General features: G+C 59.1%; 3 protein-coding genes across 6 annotated transcripts; 1 reads left to right on the top strand and 2 right to left on the bottom strand.

Moving 5' to 3' along the window:
• Positions 1–1769: 1769 nt before the first annotated feature.
• LOC136364860 (selenoprotein Pb-like) lies at positions 1770–5059 on the bottom strand. 3 transcript variants are annotated; one of them, XM_066324980.1, is made up of 5 exons: positions 4968–5059; positions 4001–4220; positions 3690–3902; positions 3417–3552; positions 1770–2785 (listed from the first exon to the last, which is right to left on the bottom strand). In XM_066324980.1, the coding sequence occupies exons 2-5, from the start codon at positions 4204–4206 to the stop codon at positions 2540–2542; spliced, it is 801 nt and encodes a 266-aa protein (XP_066181077.1). In that variant the 5' UTR covers positions 4207–4220; positions 4968–5059; the 3' UTR covers positions 1770–2539. The 3 variants fall into 3 exon arrangements, with proteins under 3 accessions (XP_066181077.1, XP_066181076.1, XP_066181075.1); XM_066324979.1 differs by having other exon boundaries at positions 4963–5053; XM_066324978.1 differs by lacking the exon at positions 4968–5059 and having other exon boundaries at positions 4001–4671.
• Positions 5060–6448: 1389 nt separating this feature from the next.
• On the top strand, positions 6449–9197 carry HPDL (4-hydroxyphenylpyruvate dioxygenase like). Its single transcript, XM_066324977.1, has 2 exons — positions 6449–6480; positions 7577–9197. Exon 2 carries the CDS (start codon positions 7588–7590, stop codon positions 8764–8766), a length of 1179 nt encoding a protein of 392 aa, XP_066181074.1. The 5' UTR covers positions 6449–6480; positions 7577–7587; the 3' UTR covers positions 8767–9197.
• A 573-nt stretch (positions 9198–9770) lies between these two features.
• On the bottom strand, positions 9771–14933 carry MUTYH (mutY DNA glycosylase). 2 transcript variants are annotated; one of them, XM_066324974.1, is made up of 15 exons: positions 14794–14933; positions 14436–14569; positions 13620–13659; positions 13260–13333; positions 13083–13124; positions 12935–13006; positions 12624–12737; positions 12264–12361; positions 11852–11996; positions 11677–11752; positions 11417–11602; positions 11093–11235; positions 10742–10894; positions 10550–10600; positions 9771–10319 (listed from the first exon to the last, which is right to left on the bottom strand). In XM_066324974.1, exons 1-15 carry the CDS (start codon positions 14903–14905, stop codon positions 10215–10217), a joined length of 1545 nt encoding a protein of 514 aa, XP_066181071.1. In that variant the 5' UTR covers positions 14906–14933; the 3' UTR covers positions 9771–10214. The 2 variants fall into 2 exon arrangements, with proteins under 2 accessions (XP_066181071.1, XP_066181073.1); XM_066324976.1 differs by lacking the exons at positions 14436–14569; positions 14794–14933 and adding an exon at positions 14198–14323.
• Positions 14934–14990: the final 57 nt, after the last annotated feature.

Below are 14990 nucleotides of genomic sequence, written 5' to 3'. Positions count from 1 at the left end.
CACCCCACCCTGAGAAAAGCTCTCCCTCAGCATGGCAGGAGTACAGACACTGACACAGGATTTGCAGAGCTCCAGGCTTCTGGCATCTTTCAGGAGTGAATCCTGTCATAGGGGCCCCAAGAGTGGCATCTCAAACCCTTCAGATCTTTGGACAATAATATATGGAATTGGATCAGTTTCATTCTAAAGCCTTGCCCCTACTCAGTCATGTAGAACTTCACCCCAACAATGTCACAGCTCCTTCTCACACCTCAATGTCTCTACCCAAAGCAAAATGCCCACCCAATCTTTCAGGGCCAGAAATTTGTCTGCTGGGAGGTAACCAAATGGCAGCTGTTGCACTGGACTACACGGCCAGCATCAGATGGGATCCTTCTCTCTGCCGTGGCTAATTGCAGCACTGGTCATCAGTGAGGAAATTCAAATCCACGTATGTCCCACTCATCACCTGTCACTTCCTTGGCAGGGACACCATTAGGAGCTGCACAAGGAAAGGATGTGAAATTTAATACAAGTGCTGATAATGCATCAGAAGGCAAAAGAAAGAGATGAAGTCATCACCATCCTTCCAATCTGCACCTCCTTCCCCTGACTGGCTCCTCTGGCATCTTCTGCTGGTGCCCAGCACCCAGCTGAGGAAAGCCAAGGGCCAGAGGCTGGATAAGAGCAGCACCCAGCAGCATGCCACAGGAACACAGTCTGCTCTTACCAGCTGTGGCAGGGAGACCATTCTGCCTGGCTCTGGTGGAAAAGAGGCCAACCATGCATCGATAAGATGAATTAGTTGTCTCAACAGCATGAGCAAAATGAGCGAGAGGAGCCGAGCCCGTGAGGCCCGGCCTGCTTTGTTTCAATTACAGCAGCTGCCAGAAGAAAAAGATAACCTCAATATTGATGGTAGGAGCCGCAGACAGAGGTGCCCTTGCAGGCTACTGGGAGCAGGTAGAGGAGGAAGGGGGAGGAGAGATGGAGGAGAGGGAGCAGGGTCTCAGCCAGCGCCTCATGGGAGAGCCTGGCTGGTGAGAAAGATACATCTGATCCCATTGCTCTCATCCCTGTAAGGAACAGCTCTTTTTCACCCTGGTTCTTGCCCCAGTCACTGTGCAGAGCATCCTCCAGCAGAGACAGGGTGCAGAAATCCACCATCAAGACACAGCACCATGAAAACACTGAGCAGAAAAACATCTCTTTGCACCCCTCTCAGGCTGTGGGGCCTGGAGAGGCGTTGAGTGGGGCTGTGTGGGATGATGGATGGAGATGGAGTAAAGGGCAGACAAAGGCCTGGGGCACCCCAAGGTGCAGGGAGGCATGACTGCCTGCCAGGGGCACAGCACCCACCTGAGGGCTGGGGAGCCCCACAATGTGCCTGCAGTGGGGACTGGTCTGGGCACTGGGGACAAGATGCCCACGGTGACTTTGGACTGCATGTGGGAACCAGCAGCAGCTTGGGGCAGGCACCACATCACACCTACAAGCCAGGTATGGAGGTTCTGAGCCAAACATCCTCCAAGCAGCACAGTGTTAATGTCCTGGGCTCCTACCCTGGGAGGCAGCCAGAAGATAGGAAAAGATGGAGTCTTCTCTTGAAGACGATCTCTCTTCAGTCTTCAACCCCTTTACCTCCAGCTCCTGCTGAAGGGATGCAAACTATCCCCAGCTGCTGCATCATGGAGTCTACATCCAGCCCTGTGTCCCTCCCCGTGCCCAGAGCACAGACCAGCGAGCAAGAGCCCCCTCCCGGGCCCACCAGAGGCCAGACTGAGTAGTGGTCACTTCACAAAGGTTTTATTCATACTCCGGATATCCACGCTGCCCTCCCACCTCGCTTACCCCCGGGAAAGAGCTCAGGATCCTCATCCTGTCCTTCTCCTGCCCACTGGATACAGCCCCTGGGTCTCCAAGAGGGGACAAGGCCACCATCTTGCGGCCACCCACCACCACTGCACATACCCGTGTGCACGGTCTGTGGGGTGCCCAGGATGTGACAGCTATGGGGGTACAGGGTTTAGACCATGGGGAGCAGCGATATCCCACCGCTCCTCGTGCCCTCAGTCCCCTGGAACCATGTCCTGCGGGGGACATGCTGTCCCTCCCCTCGCTCTCTTGTCAGCAAGGGAAACCCAGGACTTCCAGCACACCCACGAGTGTCTGGACGGACAGAGGATGCCAGCAGTGCTGCTCCCATCCCAGCTCTGGCCCTTCCACCCCCACCCTCCTGCTCTGTGCAGTATCAGCCAGCAGTGACCAGGGACCTCCTGGTTTGCACAGCGGGCTTCATTGAGCACAGAAAGGCAGGCAGCGGCAGATGAAGGCTCAAAACTGAGCCCTGGGGCTGAAAATGCAGCACTGAGCAGGATCCAAGGGGAATTTCCATCCCTATCACAGCATAGGAGTGCAACCCACATGGGGTATGCTGGAGGGAGTTGTTAAACCAGCACTGCTGGTGACCAGCAGCACAAAGCAAGTCCTTCCGTGCCTCTGCGAAGTGAGCTGGGGTCGTCTGCACACTACTGGGTTCTGCAAGGCTGCCCAGCCTGGTTTAATGCTCATCCCCCTCCTTCTGCTTCTTCCCCTTGTGATGGAGCTGGGCATGGTCTCCATGGTGGTGGTGAGCATGGGTAGCATGTTTGTGGTCCTCTTTTGGGTTTGTGTCTCTCTCGCTGCTGACCTCATGATGGTGGTGAGGCTGGAGGGGCTCGTGCTGGTGGATGGGGGTCTCTGACTCCATCCCCTCATGTTCAGGAAGTGGGCTCGGAGTTGCAGAGCCCTCCATGGTACTGTTAGCCTGAGGAAAGTAACACAGGGACTAGTGTGGTTTGAGATTGCCCACAGAGCCCTGCAGAAAGCCTGAGAGCACAGCTAGGGACTGGGAAGAAGGCAGACCAGCATTCATCATACAGAAAACTGTGGGTCAGAGCAAATGCTCTCCAGCCCTAACCCAGGGCACAGAGAGGACAGGAGAGGCTGAAGCACACAGGGCACAAGCCTCTACAATTGCATCCCTTGGCTCAAGCTGTCTGTGGCCCAGAAATGGGAATTTGCATTTAGTATTTTTGGATGTATTTTTCTCCTGGGAAGCGACTAATCGCCTGCCAAGCTCAGAGCTACACCCTTTTCTTTGCTCTGAGCTTGCCACCTCTGCATCCACTGCCTGCCCTTTCTTATATTGGAACAATCCTGGTTAGCATTCCCAGACATGGGATATGACCCCTTTAGTCAATCCCTTTTCAACCCGAAAGCTCTGACCTATTTAAGTGCCCTTATTCCACACCTTTCATCACCTTCCCTCTCAAACACATCTGAGGGCAGCTGCCAGCCTAGAGCCCATCCCCAACACGGAGATAAGATTGATTTTGCTGATGTGCAGTGCCGGAGGACAGGAGGGATCCCGGCTCCAGCAGCATTCCAGCTCTTACCTCCTGGGTAGTGTTGTGGTAGAGGGAGCAGTTACCGCAGAAGTCCTTGACAAGGCTGTAGCGGATGGCTGCCTCCACATAGGGGAAGTGGAGGAAGCTGAAGGGCAACTGGATGTGGAAAGCCAGGCGGCCACACCTGAGGGGAGAAGTCATGGCCGGGCTCAAGGCCGGGGTCTGGAATTCCCCCAGCCCGGCCACGAGGGGAGATTTTAGAAGGCCATCAAATGCTCCGTAACTCCCAGAAAAGCCTCGGGCGAGTCGGGAGACACTCACCGGTCATAAACAAGGAAGTCGTCCTTGTCCCCCCCTAGGACCTGCCAGACGTCAGGGTCCTCCTGCTCGGGCTGGAAGACGGGGACGCCGGGCGGGGCATGGCGCCGCAGCTCCGGGAGCATGGCGCGGGACAGCGGCGCCTTCTCGTTGACGATCATGTAGCGGACATGGGCCGAGCCCTGCCGGGCCAGCCGCTCCCGCAGGCCCCCGAGGCTGTGGGAAGAGGCGCTGGGAGGGGCTGCCGGGGCAGGGGGCTGCCCTACGCCCCGGAGGCGGCGGGGATTGTTCTGCGGAGAGGCAGCGGGGCTCACCTGTGGGCCTGCCTCAGGCAGAATTGTCAGCTGGCCTTCAGCAGGGCCACCACCGTCACCTGCCCTGCCGCCCCCTCCTCCATGGGGCTCGAGCCATTGATGGTCCACGCCGGGGCCTCCTGGCAGATCCGGCTGCTGTTGGCCGCCTCCTCGGAGGCCGAGGCCAGCCCCAGCCAGGTGGCCAGGGCCAGCACCAGCAGCCCCATCCTGGACCCCGGCCCTGGCAGGGGGACACGGGGTGTTACCCTCCTCACAGATCCACTGCAATCCAATCCCAAAATACCTCCTTTGCACCCTGCTCCAGGGCAGACAAAGAGTGTGGGCAGTGTTGGCCTGATCCTGGCACTGGGAGCCAGGACCCCTACCGCAGGGTGCAAGGAAAGGGGGACGAGGTGGGGAATTGGAACGCCTAGCTCCTTGACACTGTCTTTCGTGGGCACCCAGTGCAACAGCACCCTGTTCTCCCCTGGCAGTGAATACCCACTCCACATCTCAAGAGATGAAGGTGCTCCTCCTCCCATGGGCCTTCTCCACTTCTCTGATCCCACAAAACAAACCCAGCCCCAGAGAGGTCTGTCTTGGCCTCAGAAGGGAGCAGGGATACAGCCCTCATCATTTCCGTTGCCAGTGAGCAGTCACTGGGACAGAGACGGTTTCACCTTCAGGTCACCTTGAGAGCCCTTGATGCCCCACAAAGTGCTTTGGGAGGTACATAGAGCTTTTAAAACCCTTGAGCTGCAATTGCAACATTTGCCTGAAGCCCCGTCCTCCAACAGCTCCCTAACCCTGCCCCCCCCAGGATATTACCCATCCCTTTAATATCCAGCACACTTAATAGGCAAGGGGGAGGATATGGGTCTGGGGGGATGATCTGGGGAGGGAGCAGGGAGATGTAGGATCTGGTCACGGTGGATGTGCCCCCATTCCCCAGCCCTCTCCCCGCGAGAACAAGCCCTCGATACCGCACTTCTCCTCGCTGCCGTCCTCCCTCGCTCTGGGCCCCAGCAGCTTTCGGCAACTTCCAGCTGGCCCTGGTCCCCCCTTTTATCTCCTGCCCTCTCTCCCCGCCCAGGAGGGAGGAGAAGAGCCCGGCTGGAGCGGGGACTGCGCTCCGGCCACCACCGCCCGCCTCGAGGGGACAGCGACAAGGCAGGCACTGTCCCCCGTCGGTGCCATGTGGCCTCGGGGTGCTGCTGCCACAGCCCAGCCCGAGCCGTGCTGGAGCAAAGCGGTGCCTGGTGCCGGGCTGACGCCAGAGGAGGACAGGCGGTGCTGCGGGGGAGAGATGGGCTCAGCCGCTCCAAACTTCCCAGGCACGGCAGGGCTGGGGGCGTTGCCAGGGACATTGCTTGCGCCAAAGTGTGGCAGGACTGTGGGGTGATCTCGAACAGCGCCATCCCTGCACAAGGTCCCACAGGAGCCACCAGTGCAGTCTCTGCTACACTGCAGCCAAAAAGATGGTGCCTCCCTCACACACTGGGGTGCTGGAGCTGCCTGCCCTGTGGGGTGTCATCCCAAAAGCCGGGCCCGTGTTGTGCCCGTGGCCATTCTCAGGCCAAGCTTGGTCCCACAGCAACTCCCCAGTGTCCAGTTCCATGCCTCCTGCGGTGGTGTCGGTGTTTCCTTGGGAAATCACAGCAGCACTGGATTCCACCCCCCAACCAAACGAGGAGCTCACCACTGTGGCAGCACAAGGACATCTCTGCAAATATTTGAGCAGTTTATTGTACCTAAGATCTGTACAAAAACATGATAAGGCAGGGAAGGGCAGCAGCCACAGTCACAGCGGGGGCAGAGCATGATCCCAGACACACAGAGAGGGGGGATTCGTCTGAAAACAGCAGGGGGAGAGGGGAATCGCTGCTGAGGGGCTGGGGGGCTCAGAGTTGTCTGCAAGGATGTGAGGCTGTGGGTTGGATTGGTGAGCAGTCCATGACTGACACCGGACTCTCCGCAGAGCTGCCACCCCTGACCCGCACGCTGTTCCTCACAAGTCCCCACCGGGTACCCCGGACACCGTGAAGTGCCCAGCACTGAGCAAGGACGCGTTTCCCCAGTTCACGTCCTGGGACTCGGGCTGGCAGGGAATGACCCTGCACAGAAGGAGCTGTGTCCCAGGGAGCTCCAGCCAACGCCTGGCAGGCACTTCCCTCTTTCCTTGGCTCAACCCGAGCCGCGGTGCCTGCGGCTCTCAGCCTGGGCAGCTTTCCGTCCCGCAAACGCTGCCTGGCACCACCGGGCTCGGTACGAACTGCGGCAGCCGCAGCGAGCGGCGCGTTCTCGGTGTGCCGGCCCCGTCTCTGCCCCGGGCGATGCCCCTGATCCCCCGCCGGGAGCGCTCCCGCGGCCGCCCCGAGGGCCCGGGCAGTGCCGGCGCCGTGCCCGGCCCGCCGTGCCTGGTGCATGCCGGGGAGGAGCCAAGTGAACCGCCCCCGCCCCGGCCCTGCCCGGCGTCCCCTTCGCCCGCAGCCTTGACCCCGGTGAGCCGCAGTCCGGGGGCCCCGCGGGCACGGGGGTGGCGGGGCGGGCGCGGAGAGCGGGGCCGGCGGGAGCGGAGCGGGGATGGTGCCGCGGTGGGCAGCGGGAAGCAGGGCCGGAGGGAAGGAGCGCCGGCTCCTGCCCGTGTGCTCAGCGGGGCTGCACGTGGTCCGTCCGCCCTGGGCTGGTGGGAAGGAGCAGAGAGAGCTCAGTGCACACAGCCCCTTCGAGCGGGCAAGTGAAAAGGAATATTTCAGCTGGTGTGTGGCCCCCGGCGCATAGCACCCTGTGGGGTCTGGCCGGGGTGGTTCGTGCATGCCTTGGGGTCAGGAAGCTTCAGTGGGTGCTCTGGAGGGGTGATGCTGACTGGTGTTTTGGGCAGATCTTTTTTCCCCCCGAGCATCACAGATATTTGGATGCGTGGGAAGGAAGGTCACTTTCCCGAAGTGTCCCTCCACTGTGCCCGTAGGACAAGGTCGTTGTTCTGAGACTGTTGCAGAGAGCACACTGTCCTTGTTGAGAAGGGAAGGGTACATCAGCCTGTCATGACCCCACTGCTCCCCTCCATTTGTGGGACACACCTGAGGTGCTGGAGCAGCACAGGAGTGTTTTAGCTGTAACCAGTGTGTTGCTCCATGTTTACCAGTCCAACCTCCATGTTCCTGGTACAGGACATTCCCACCGCAACCCTTGTCCCCGTAATCTTGCTTACATGTGCAGTACTCCTACTCCACTGGGAATCCCTGCAGGACTCCCAAAGGACAAATGGCTCCAGAGAGGACCCGCAGGGCTGTATCCAGGGCTTGGGGCTTTCCTGCTCTGGGACCTCAAGCATGGGGCAGGGCAGCAGAGTGGAGGGCTGGCAGGAAGGCTCAGCATCCTTGGGCAGCTCTTTGTAGCTGGTCCCAAAGGTGGGTATCCTTTCACAGTGCACATTGGCTCCTCAGACCCACTTATTTAAAACAGACACATTTAAAAGATGGGAGTTTACACACATTTGCATCTGTGCTTGCAAACACAAATGTCTCTGTGCAAGGCTGGGGAATGGCTTTTCCCCATGGCCAGCAGCCCCTCTGATCTCCTGCGTCCTCCCTGCAGCCTCCCCAGCCATGGCAGCCTCGCTGAGCCGCCCCTGCTTCATCTCCCTCCACCTGCCCTACAGGCAGGGCTGGGGCCAGCACCTGGCCAACACCTTTCGCTTCCAGCCAGTGGCCATGCGGGAGACGCCGCGTGTTCGGCAGCTGGCCTTGCGACAGGAATCTGCCATCTTCCTCGTCAACGAGCGCCTGGCACCTGCCAGCACCTCATCCCAGGATTTCCTCTATGACATAGATCCCCAGCCTACCTTGGGCACAGCCTCCAATGTCTGCTTCGAGGTGGATGACGTGCCAGGGCTCTGCAAGCGGCTGCAGAGCCTGGGGTGCTCCTTGCTGGTGCCCCCCACTGAGCTGAGCGATGACGGTGGTTCAGTCACCTATGGGGTGGTGAGCTCTGTCGTGGGCAACATCAGCCACACCCTTTTGGACAGATCCTCTTACCAGGGACCCTTCCTGCCTGGCTTCCAGCCCATCCAAGGAGCCCCCTCAGTCACAGGGGATGGGATCAAGATCACTCACTTTGACCACATCACGTACGTCTGTCCCCGGGGCGGGGCCCGCGCAGCTCTGGACTGGTACCAGCGCTGCTTTGGCTTCCACCGCTTCCTGCTGAACCCCCAGGAGAGGCCAGCTGAGGGGTATGTGCTGGGGGGGCAGGGAGTGGGCATGCTGCTCCTCGCACTGCAGAGTGCCCAGGGCACCCCAGCACATGGCTGCAAGCTGGTCTTTGCTGAGTCTCTCTCCCAGAATGGCCCCAACCAGGTCGACACGTTCCTGGAGCAGCACGGCGGGGCTGGGATCCAGCACGTCGGCCTTTGCACCACTGACATCGTCAGCACCACCAGGGCTCTGCAGCAGCAGGGGGCACGGTTCTTCACACCCCCCACCGCGTATTACAGCCAGGGGGGCAAAGCTGAAGAGATCCGAGGAGCTGGGCAGGACCCCCACATGCTGGCAGAGCTTGGCATCCTCCTGGACACCACAGTGCCTGGGGACAAGGGCCAGTCAGGCACTGATGCCACAGAGAGCCCCTCTCGGGAATATTTGATGCAGATCTTCACCCATCCCATCTTCTCTGAGGAGACCTTCTTCCTGGAGCTCATTGACCGTCGGGGAGCGCCGGGCTTTGGGGAAGGCAATATCCGGGCCCTGTGGAAAGCTGTGCAGGTCTACATGGATCAGCAGCAGTAGTGGAACACTGCACTCCTCCTCCCTTACACTCCTCCCTTAGTTCCCCATCTTCTCCAGTTTAACCCTGGGGCAAGGAGCATAGAGATCCCTTCCCTGGCATGGCCCAGGTGGGAAGGGAACAAGGGGTGACTCCAGATCAATCCAGAGCTAACTCAGCGTGGGAGCAAGATGCTCAGGACTGAGTCCAGCAGGGGTCTGAGCATGCCCCAGGATGAGTGGGATTTCTCCCTTGCTCTGGGTTTCCAGTGATTTATCACTACATGTAAAGAACTTTCTGCCTTACTTTCATCTTAATTTATTAAGACTCGAGCCTGCAGCACAGCCAAGAGTGTGCTGGCACAAAAACATCCCCAGACATGGAGAAATGAGGGGCTGCCAGAGGGGACTGGATAATCGGGAGGCCATGGATATGGCCGCTTACTGCGCGAACAGAATGACCAGCCCTGGTGGCCTCTTGCTCCTCTCAATTAAATTAACTTACAGGCACTGCTTTGGGTTTTTAATCCTCCTATTTAAGATGTGCTGAGTTCCACGTGAGGATGAAATGACCATTTCCATCACTCAAAGTGGGCATGTCCCTAAAACTGAGATTACTGCCCCTTGCACCCTGCCAGGACTGTCCCCTGTCCTGGTCAGCTCCCAGGATTGTGCTTTTGCAAGGTGCACCACAGTTGGCATGAACAATGCTGAGCAGCCCAACAGAAAAAATATAAAAGGGGGATGAAACCCTACAAAAATCCTTGGGAGCAGTTGTTCAGCCCCAGGGAAGAACAGCACATGGGCAGGAGCTGCACAGCCCTTGGGGGATGATGTCTGCCCTTGCCGGAGGGGTGCTCTGGGTGCCTTATTTGGGATCACCAGCAGTTAATGCTCAGCCAAGGGGCTATTTGGTGCATTAATAAAGAATTCCCTGCTCTCCCTGCCCAGATCTGAGGATCCTGTTGGCCATAATAACATTCCACCACGGGCTGCCCAGCTTAGCACAGTGCAACAGAGACAGTCACTTAAAAAACCCCACACACTTGAGATTTATTTTCAGGTCCAGTAAAAACGAGGGTACAGCAGCATCCCCAGTCACTCGCTGGTGGATGAGATGCAGGCAGGGGACAGGGCTGCAGGAGCAACGTGGCCACAGCCTTTCCTACTGCTGGAGAGAAATCCCTGCTGCCCTGAGTCCACAGTGCCAAAGTGGTGCCATATGGGGCTGAACAGCCCCAGGAAGGCTCCAGCCAAGGAAGGAGGGCAAGTCTTGCTCCAGGATTAATCCAGGACCAGTGGCCACATCCAGGCACAATGTCCATAGGGGAGGCAGTGGAAAGGAAGAGTGAGAGACCACGATAGTGTTGTGTCCTGAGCTTGCTACAGCACAGGGACACCATTGCCACCCCCGGGGCAGGAGTCACCCCAGCGAGGGGCTCTGGTGTCTCACAAGAGGAAGGTCAGTGCCCTCATGGGGCAGTCGGTGCCCGGAGGAAGGCGCGGAGGGAGAGCTGTGTCCCAGGGCAGGTGCTGCCTGCTCCCTGTGCTTTTGCCCCCCGCTTCCTCTTGGAGCCCTGCCGGAGACACAGCAGGAATCAACCAGACCCCAAGGGCCTCCATGGTCTCCAGGGATTCCCCCTAGGGGTAAGGGGACACCCAGAGGCAGTGCCAGTCAGGCAAGTTCCCCTGCCACAGGCTGGGAATGCTCCTTGGCCTGATCCCAAATCCCGGGGGGCATTCAGCACAGCACAGCAGTGGCTGTCCCAAAGCACTGAGGCTCCAGGCACCCTGGAGCACTGCTCACCTTGACAGGGCTGCTCTCCTTCCTGCGCTGCTTCTCGTGAGCTTTCAGCACCTGAAGAAAGAAAAGAGAGCCCAGAGCTGAAGAGCAACAGGGTCCTGGAGCTGGGACAGCCCAGAGAAGCTGAGGGGATACCACCAGGGGTTTTCCCAAGATAACTGAGGGAAGGGAGGAAAGGCCTAAGTGCCCCCTTACCTTCTTCATGGCTGTGGACACGGCTGAGGCATGGAATTCATCCTCTGTCACCCAGCGTGACGGGGACAAGGCAGGGTCCAGGGTCACATCCCCATCCAGGCGCAGGGAGTAGACCACATATGTCTGGTGGATGTGGGAGAAGATGTGGACGACCTTTGAGGGGATGGAAAGACACATGAGATGGGCAGCTGGCTGGAAATGCAAAGTACACTGAGGCTGCCAGGGCCCTGAGGAGTGGGACAGAGCTTGGGAGGGGTGATAGTGGGGGAGACCCTTCTTCTGTGTGCTACGTCCCCGTGGCTGAGCACAGGGGACTCAACTCACACTGCATCCCTCCAGCTCCAGGCTCACCTCTCCAATAAACTGCAGGCCTTTTGCTGCCACAGGCCGCCCCATCCAGGCCTGGAGGTGATGAGCCAGCTCCTCCCTCTCCTTCTCCTGCAGATCTTGAGCCAGTGGGAGACTTGGGAACTCCCAGAGTCCAGCCAGGAGACCTGGGAAGGAGGCATGACAGATGTGAGACAGGAAGGGACACATTCAGGAACACTGAGCCTCATCACAGCCCCAAAGGGGTCCTTTCCCTACTCCAGCAACAAATGCCTCTCCTTCTATCCCTTATGCAGGTGGGAAGGGGCTGTGTGGTGCCTTCATGCCCCTCATTCCCGGCCGCATTACCCGAGCTAGGTCTCTGCACAATGAGGTATTCTGAGGCCCCGTGGCAGCCCCTCCGCTCCAGCACACACGTGGCCGTTCGCATCACACGCGGCGGCTTCTTTGCTGCTTTCCGGGGAAAGTTGGTCACCCCCAGGCTGCTGTCCCATGGCTCCGTGGCTGGGGGGCACAGGGGACAGTCCCCAACACCTGCAAACACCAATGTAACAGTTGCTGCAGGGCTCAGACCCACCACTACAACAGGGATCTTCCCACATGCTTACAGTAATCCTCAACATCAGGCACTGGGGAGGGTTTTCCAAACAGCTTCTGAGAAGCAAAGGCCAGCTCCTTCTCCACCTGCAAGGGGGGACAGAAATGAGGACAGGCTCATCCACCAGCCCACCTTGTCCCCAGGCATGGTAAACCCTCAGGGCCACCTCCTGTGGCCACACTTACTCTGCGCCATGCTTGGCAGTGCTGCTTCACTGGGCACTCCCCGCACAGTGGGGCCTTGGGCACACACACGGTTGCCCCCAGCTCCATCAAGGCTTGGTTAAAATCCCCTGGGCGACTTCTGTCCACCAGAACATTGGCCATATCCCTGGAGAAGTGGTAGTGAGAGGCACAGGGATCTCTGGGGAGAGCATCCCGGGATCTTCGCCTGCCTCCAGCCTGTCAGGGGGGCTGCTCCTAGGTAGGCACAGGCAATGCAGCTCCTTTCACCACTGCTCCCAGCAGCACCAACTTCCCAAGAGTTCCCACACCCTTCGCCTTTCTCCCTTCATAGGCTCAGCTCCCCAAGGCTCCTGAGTGATCCTGCCTTTAGCCATGATCAGCACAGCTCCAAACAGACAGAGCATTCCCTTACCAGAGCCTGTCGATGACAGCCGGGCTGCTGGAGTCGGCACCGATGCATCGCAGGCGGCACAGGACCCGGATCACATTCCCATCCACAACCCCCGTAGCCTGGGACCAGGAGCTGGGATTACCATGCTAGGATGTGCTCCGCACAGAGAAGGGAGCTGGGATGCTCCCAGGATGGAGAGGGACACGCACAAGGCCAACCCACAGGCCAGGCTGGGTGGGGGCTGAGATGCATCCCAAAGTTGGGGGAGAGCCAAGCACAACCCTGAGGAGCCCTTGGCTTGTGAGACCCAGCAGCAGGACCCTGTCAGGAGTGGGGCTGGGCAGCAGAGGGGGAGACATGTCCGCTGATGCCAGCCCTTACCTGTCCGTACGAGATGGACGCGATGGCTCCCGCCGTGTATCGGCCCACACCTGGCAGCAGCTTCTGCAGGTCCTCAGCAGTCCTGGGCATACGGCCAGCCAGCTCAGACACCACCTGGCAGGGAAGGGGCTGAGCTCAGGGAAGCAGCTGGGTGTGCAGGTAACCCATTTTGCCCAGGGGAAGATGGGATCCCAGCCTGTGCAGCCCCGTGCCAGCAGCACAGCCCCAGCGAGGCAGGGCAGATGTGAGCCAGCACCTGCCCAGCACAAACAGAGGGGTTTAGAAACGCCCCTTCCCCCCCACTCCAGCACCTTCCTTGCTGCTTCCTGCAGACGCTTCCCTCTGGAGTAGTAGCCAAGCCCAGCCCACAGCTCGTTCACCTCCTGCTCCAAGAGACACAGCATGGTGTTAATGGAGAGTCACAGGCCAGGGAGAGCACCCGGTCCTAGCGACGCTCACCTCCAGCGATGCCTGTGCCAGAGCCTGCAGTGTCGGCCACTTCTGTGAGACAGAGGGAAGGGGACAAGTCAGGGACAAGCAGAGTTGTGTTTTGCCACTGGGGACCTGCCACAGGCAGTGGACGAGGTCTCCAAAAGGGGCAGCCTGTGGGCACAGGACTCTGTAAGCAGCAGTCACCTGCATCCAGCGGTTGTAGTAGTCAATCACTGTAGCCACCTGTGTCTGCTGGAGCATGATTTCGGACACCCACACTGCAGGGAGCAAGGCAGGGGTCAGAGCAGAGGCACCAACGCCACCTACACCTCGTGCTGTGACCTCATTAGCACTGGCTACAAACCCTGCACAGCATCCAACTCGTGGGACACCCCTCACCTTCCCCACATGCTGCCCCACAGGAGCTCCCCCAGGCCCAAGGTGGGTTCTCCAACCTCCCAGCGCCTTGCAAAGGCAATCAATGGCTCTTGTGGCCACTTCAGACAACTTACTCCAGGGATAGCACCCAAAGCCACACCTCACAATGCCAGTTCTGCTCCTCACCTGCATATCCCCGTCTGTCAGCATCTGGCTCTGTCACTGCCTGGAAGGGGAAGAAGATGAAGTGTGAGAAACAAGCTGACACAGAGGGGACCGGTGTGTAAAATAAAAAAATCCAAGGTGTGTTTCAAACACTGCAATCTAAAATTAAAAGAATATATATATTTGCCTCAAGCACTTAGAAGCTCTAAATTTGTGTTAATCAAGTGACAGCCAAAGCATCTTCTTGCTGATGAAATCTCACATGGAGAGTTACTTATGAGGTTCAAAATCCTCCAGAGAACTGGCCCATACCTGAGCCTGCCTGCATAGGAAGCAATTTGAGGCAGATGTAAATGCCACAGAGGGGCTGTGCAGTTCCCACCATTCAGACATTGCTGTAAAGCTGATGCCCACCCTCAGCACCACAATGACTCTCGAGCCACTGCTGCCAGGCTGAGCACAGAACAGGCAGGAGCTCTAAAAAAAAGGTCCAGCAGGCTTAAAACAAATATATGGGAAACCTTCTCCATGTAACACTCGCTGCTACAGGGTATCATAAAAGTAGGAACAATACAGGATTAAAACACAGCTAGACTAACCTTGCCGGAGATGAGTACTCCTCTCCAAGGTTATATTTGAGAAGCGTGCCCTGCTTTTACTCTTCATACCTAGGGACTGGCTCCAGACCACCCACCACAAAACAGCCACGACTAGCTGGGAGCACTTCCATGCAGGTAGGGATGCATGACGTAGGGAAAAACCATGGTCACTTCAGCCAGGTTCCCTTAAGGCAGAATAAGTAGTTTCCCATCCCCGCTTTCCGACGTCTCCCCTTACCAGTGCCCTCCAGGGAAGGTCCCGCTTGCATCGGTCGTACCAGGCGAGCAGATTCCCGCGCAGGGCCTCGACCTCAGCCGGGTCGCTGAAGAGATGCCGGGCGGGCGGTGAGGCGGGCGCTGCAGCCGGGGTCCCTGACAGGAGAGCGGCGCGAGGTCAGCGCACGGTGGGAGACGGCGAACGGCTGCGGAGCTCAACCGCAGCAGAGGCGGGAGCCCGACTGAGTGGCTGCTTGGTGGACGCGCACCGAGTACCGGGCTCTACGAGGACCCAGCAAGCACCGGAGACCGCCCGGGCTGGCTGTCCGTGCCCCGGAGAGAACACCTCACACTCCCCCAGCCCTCCCGCTACCGGGCACCTCCGCGGCGCGACGCGCGCTTCCTGCCCCGCTCCTGGGGCGGGGCCGCGCTCCCGCCGCTCCTCCGGAGCGTCCCGGCCGCCGCCGCCGCCCGGGCCCGCGCGGGTCTCATGGCGCAGCCGCTCCCGCCGCCGCGCGTTTTCCCGGGAAAACGTTTCCTGCCCCATCCCCGCGCGAGGGCCAATCAGAGCAGGGGC

This window comes from Sylvia atricapilla, chromosome 9 (genome assembly GCF_009819655.1).
Source record: "Sylvia atricapilla isolate bSylAtr1 chromosome 9, bSylAtr1.pri, whole genome shotgun sequence".
Lineage (NCBI taxonomy): Eukaryota > Metazoa > Chordata > Aves > Passeriformes > Sylviidae > Sylvia > Sylvia atricapilla.
Note: the sequence above shows the minus strand (reverse complement) of the source record. Positions and strands in the feature narration are given on the sequence as shown.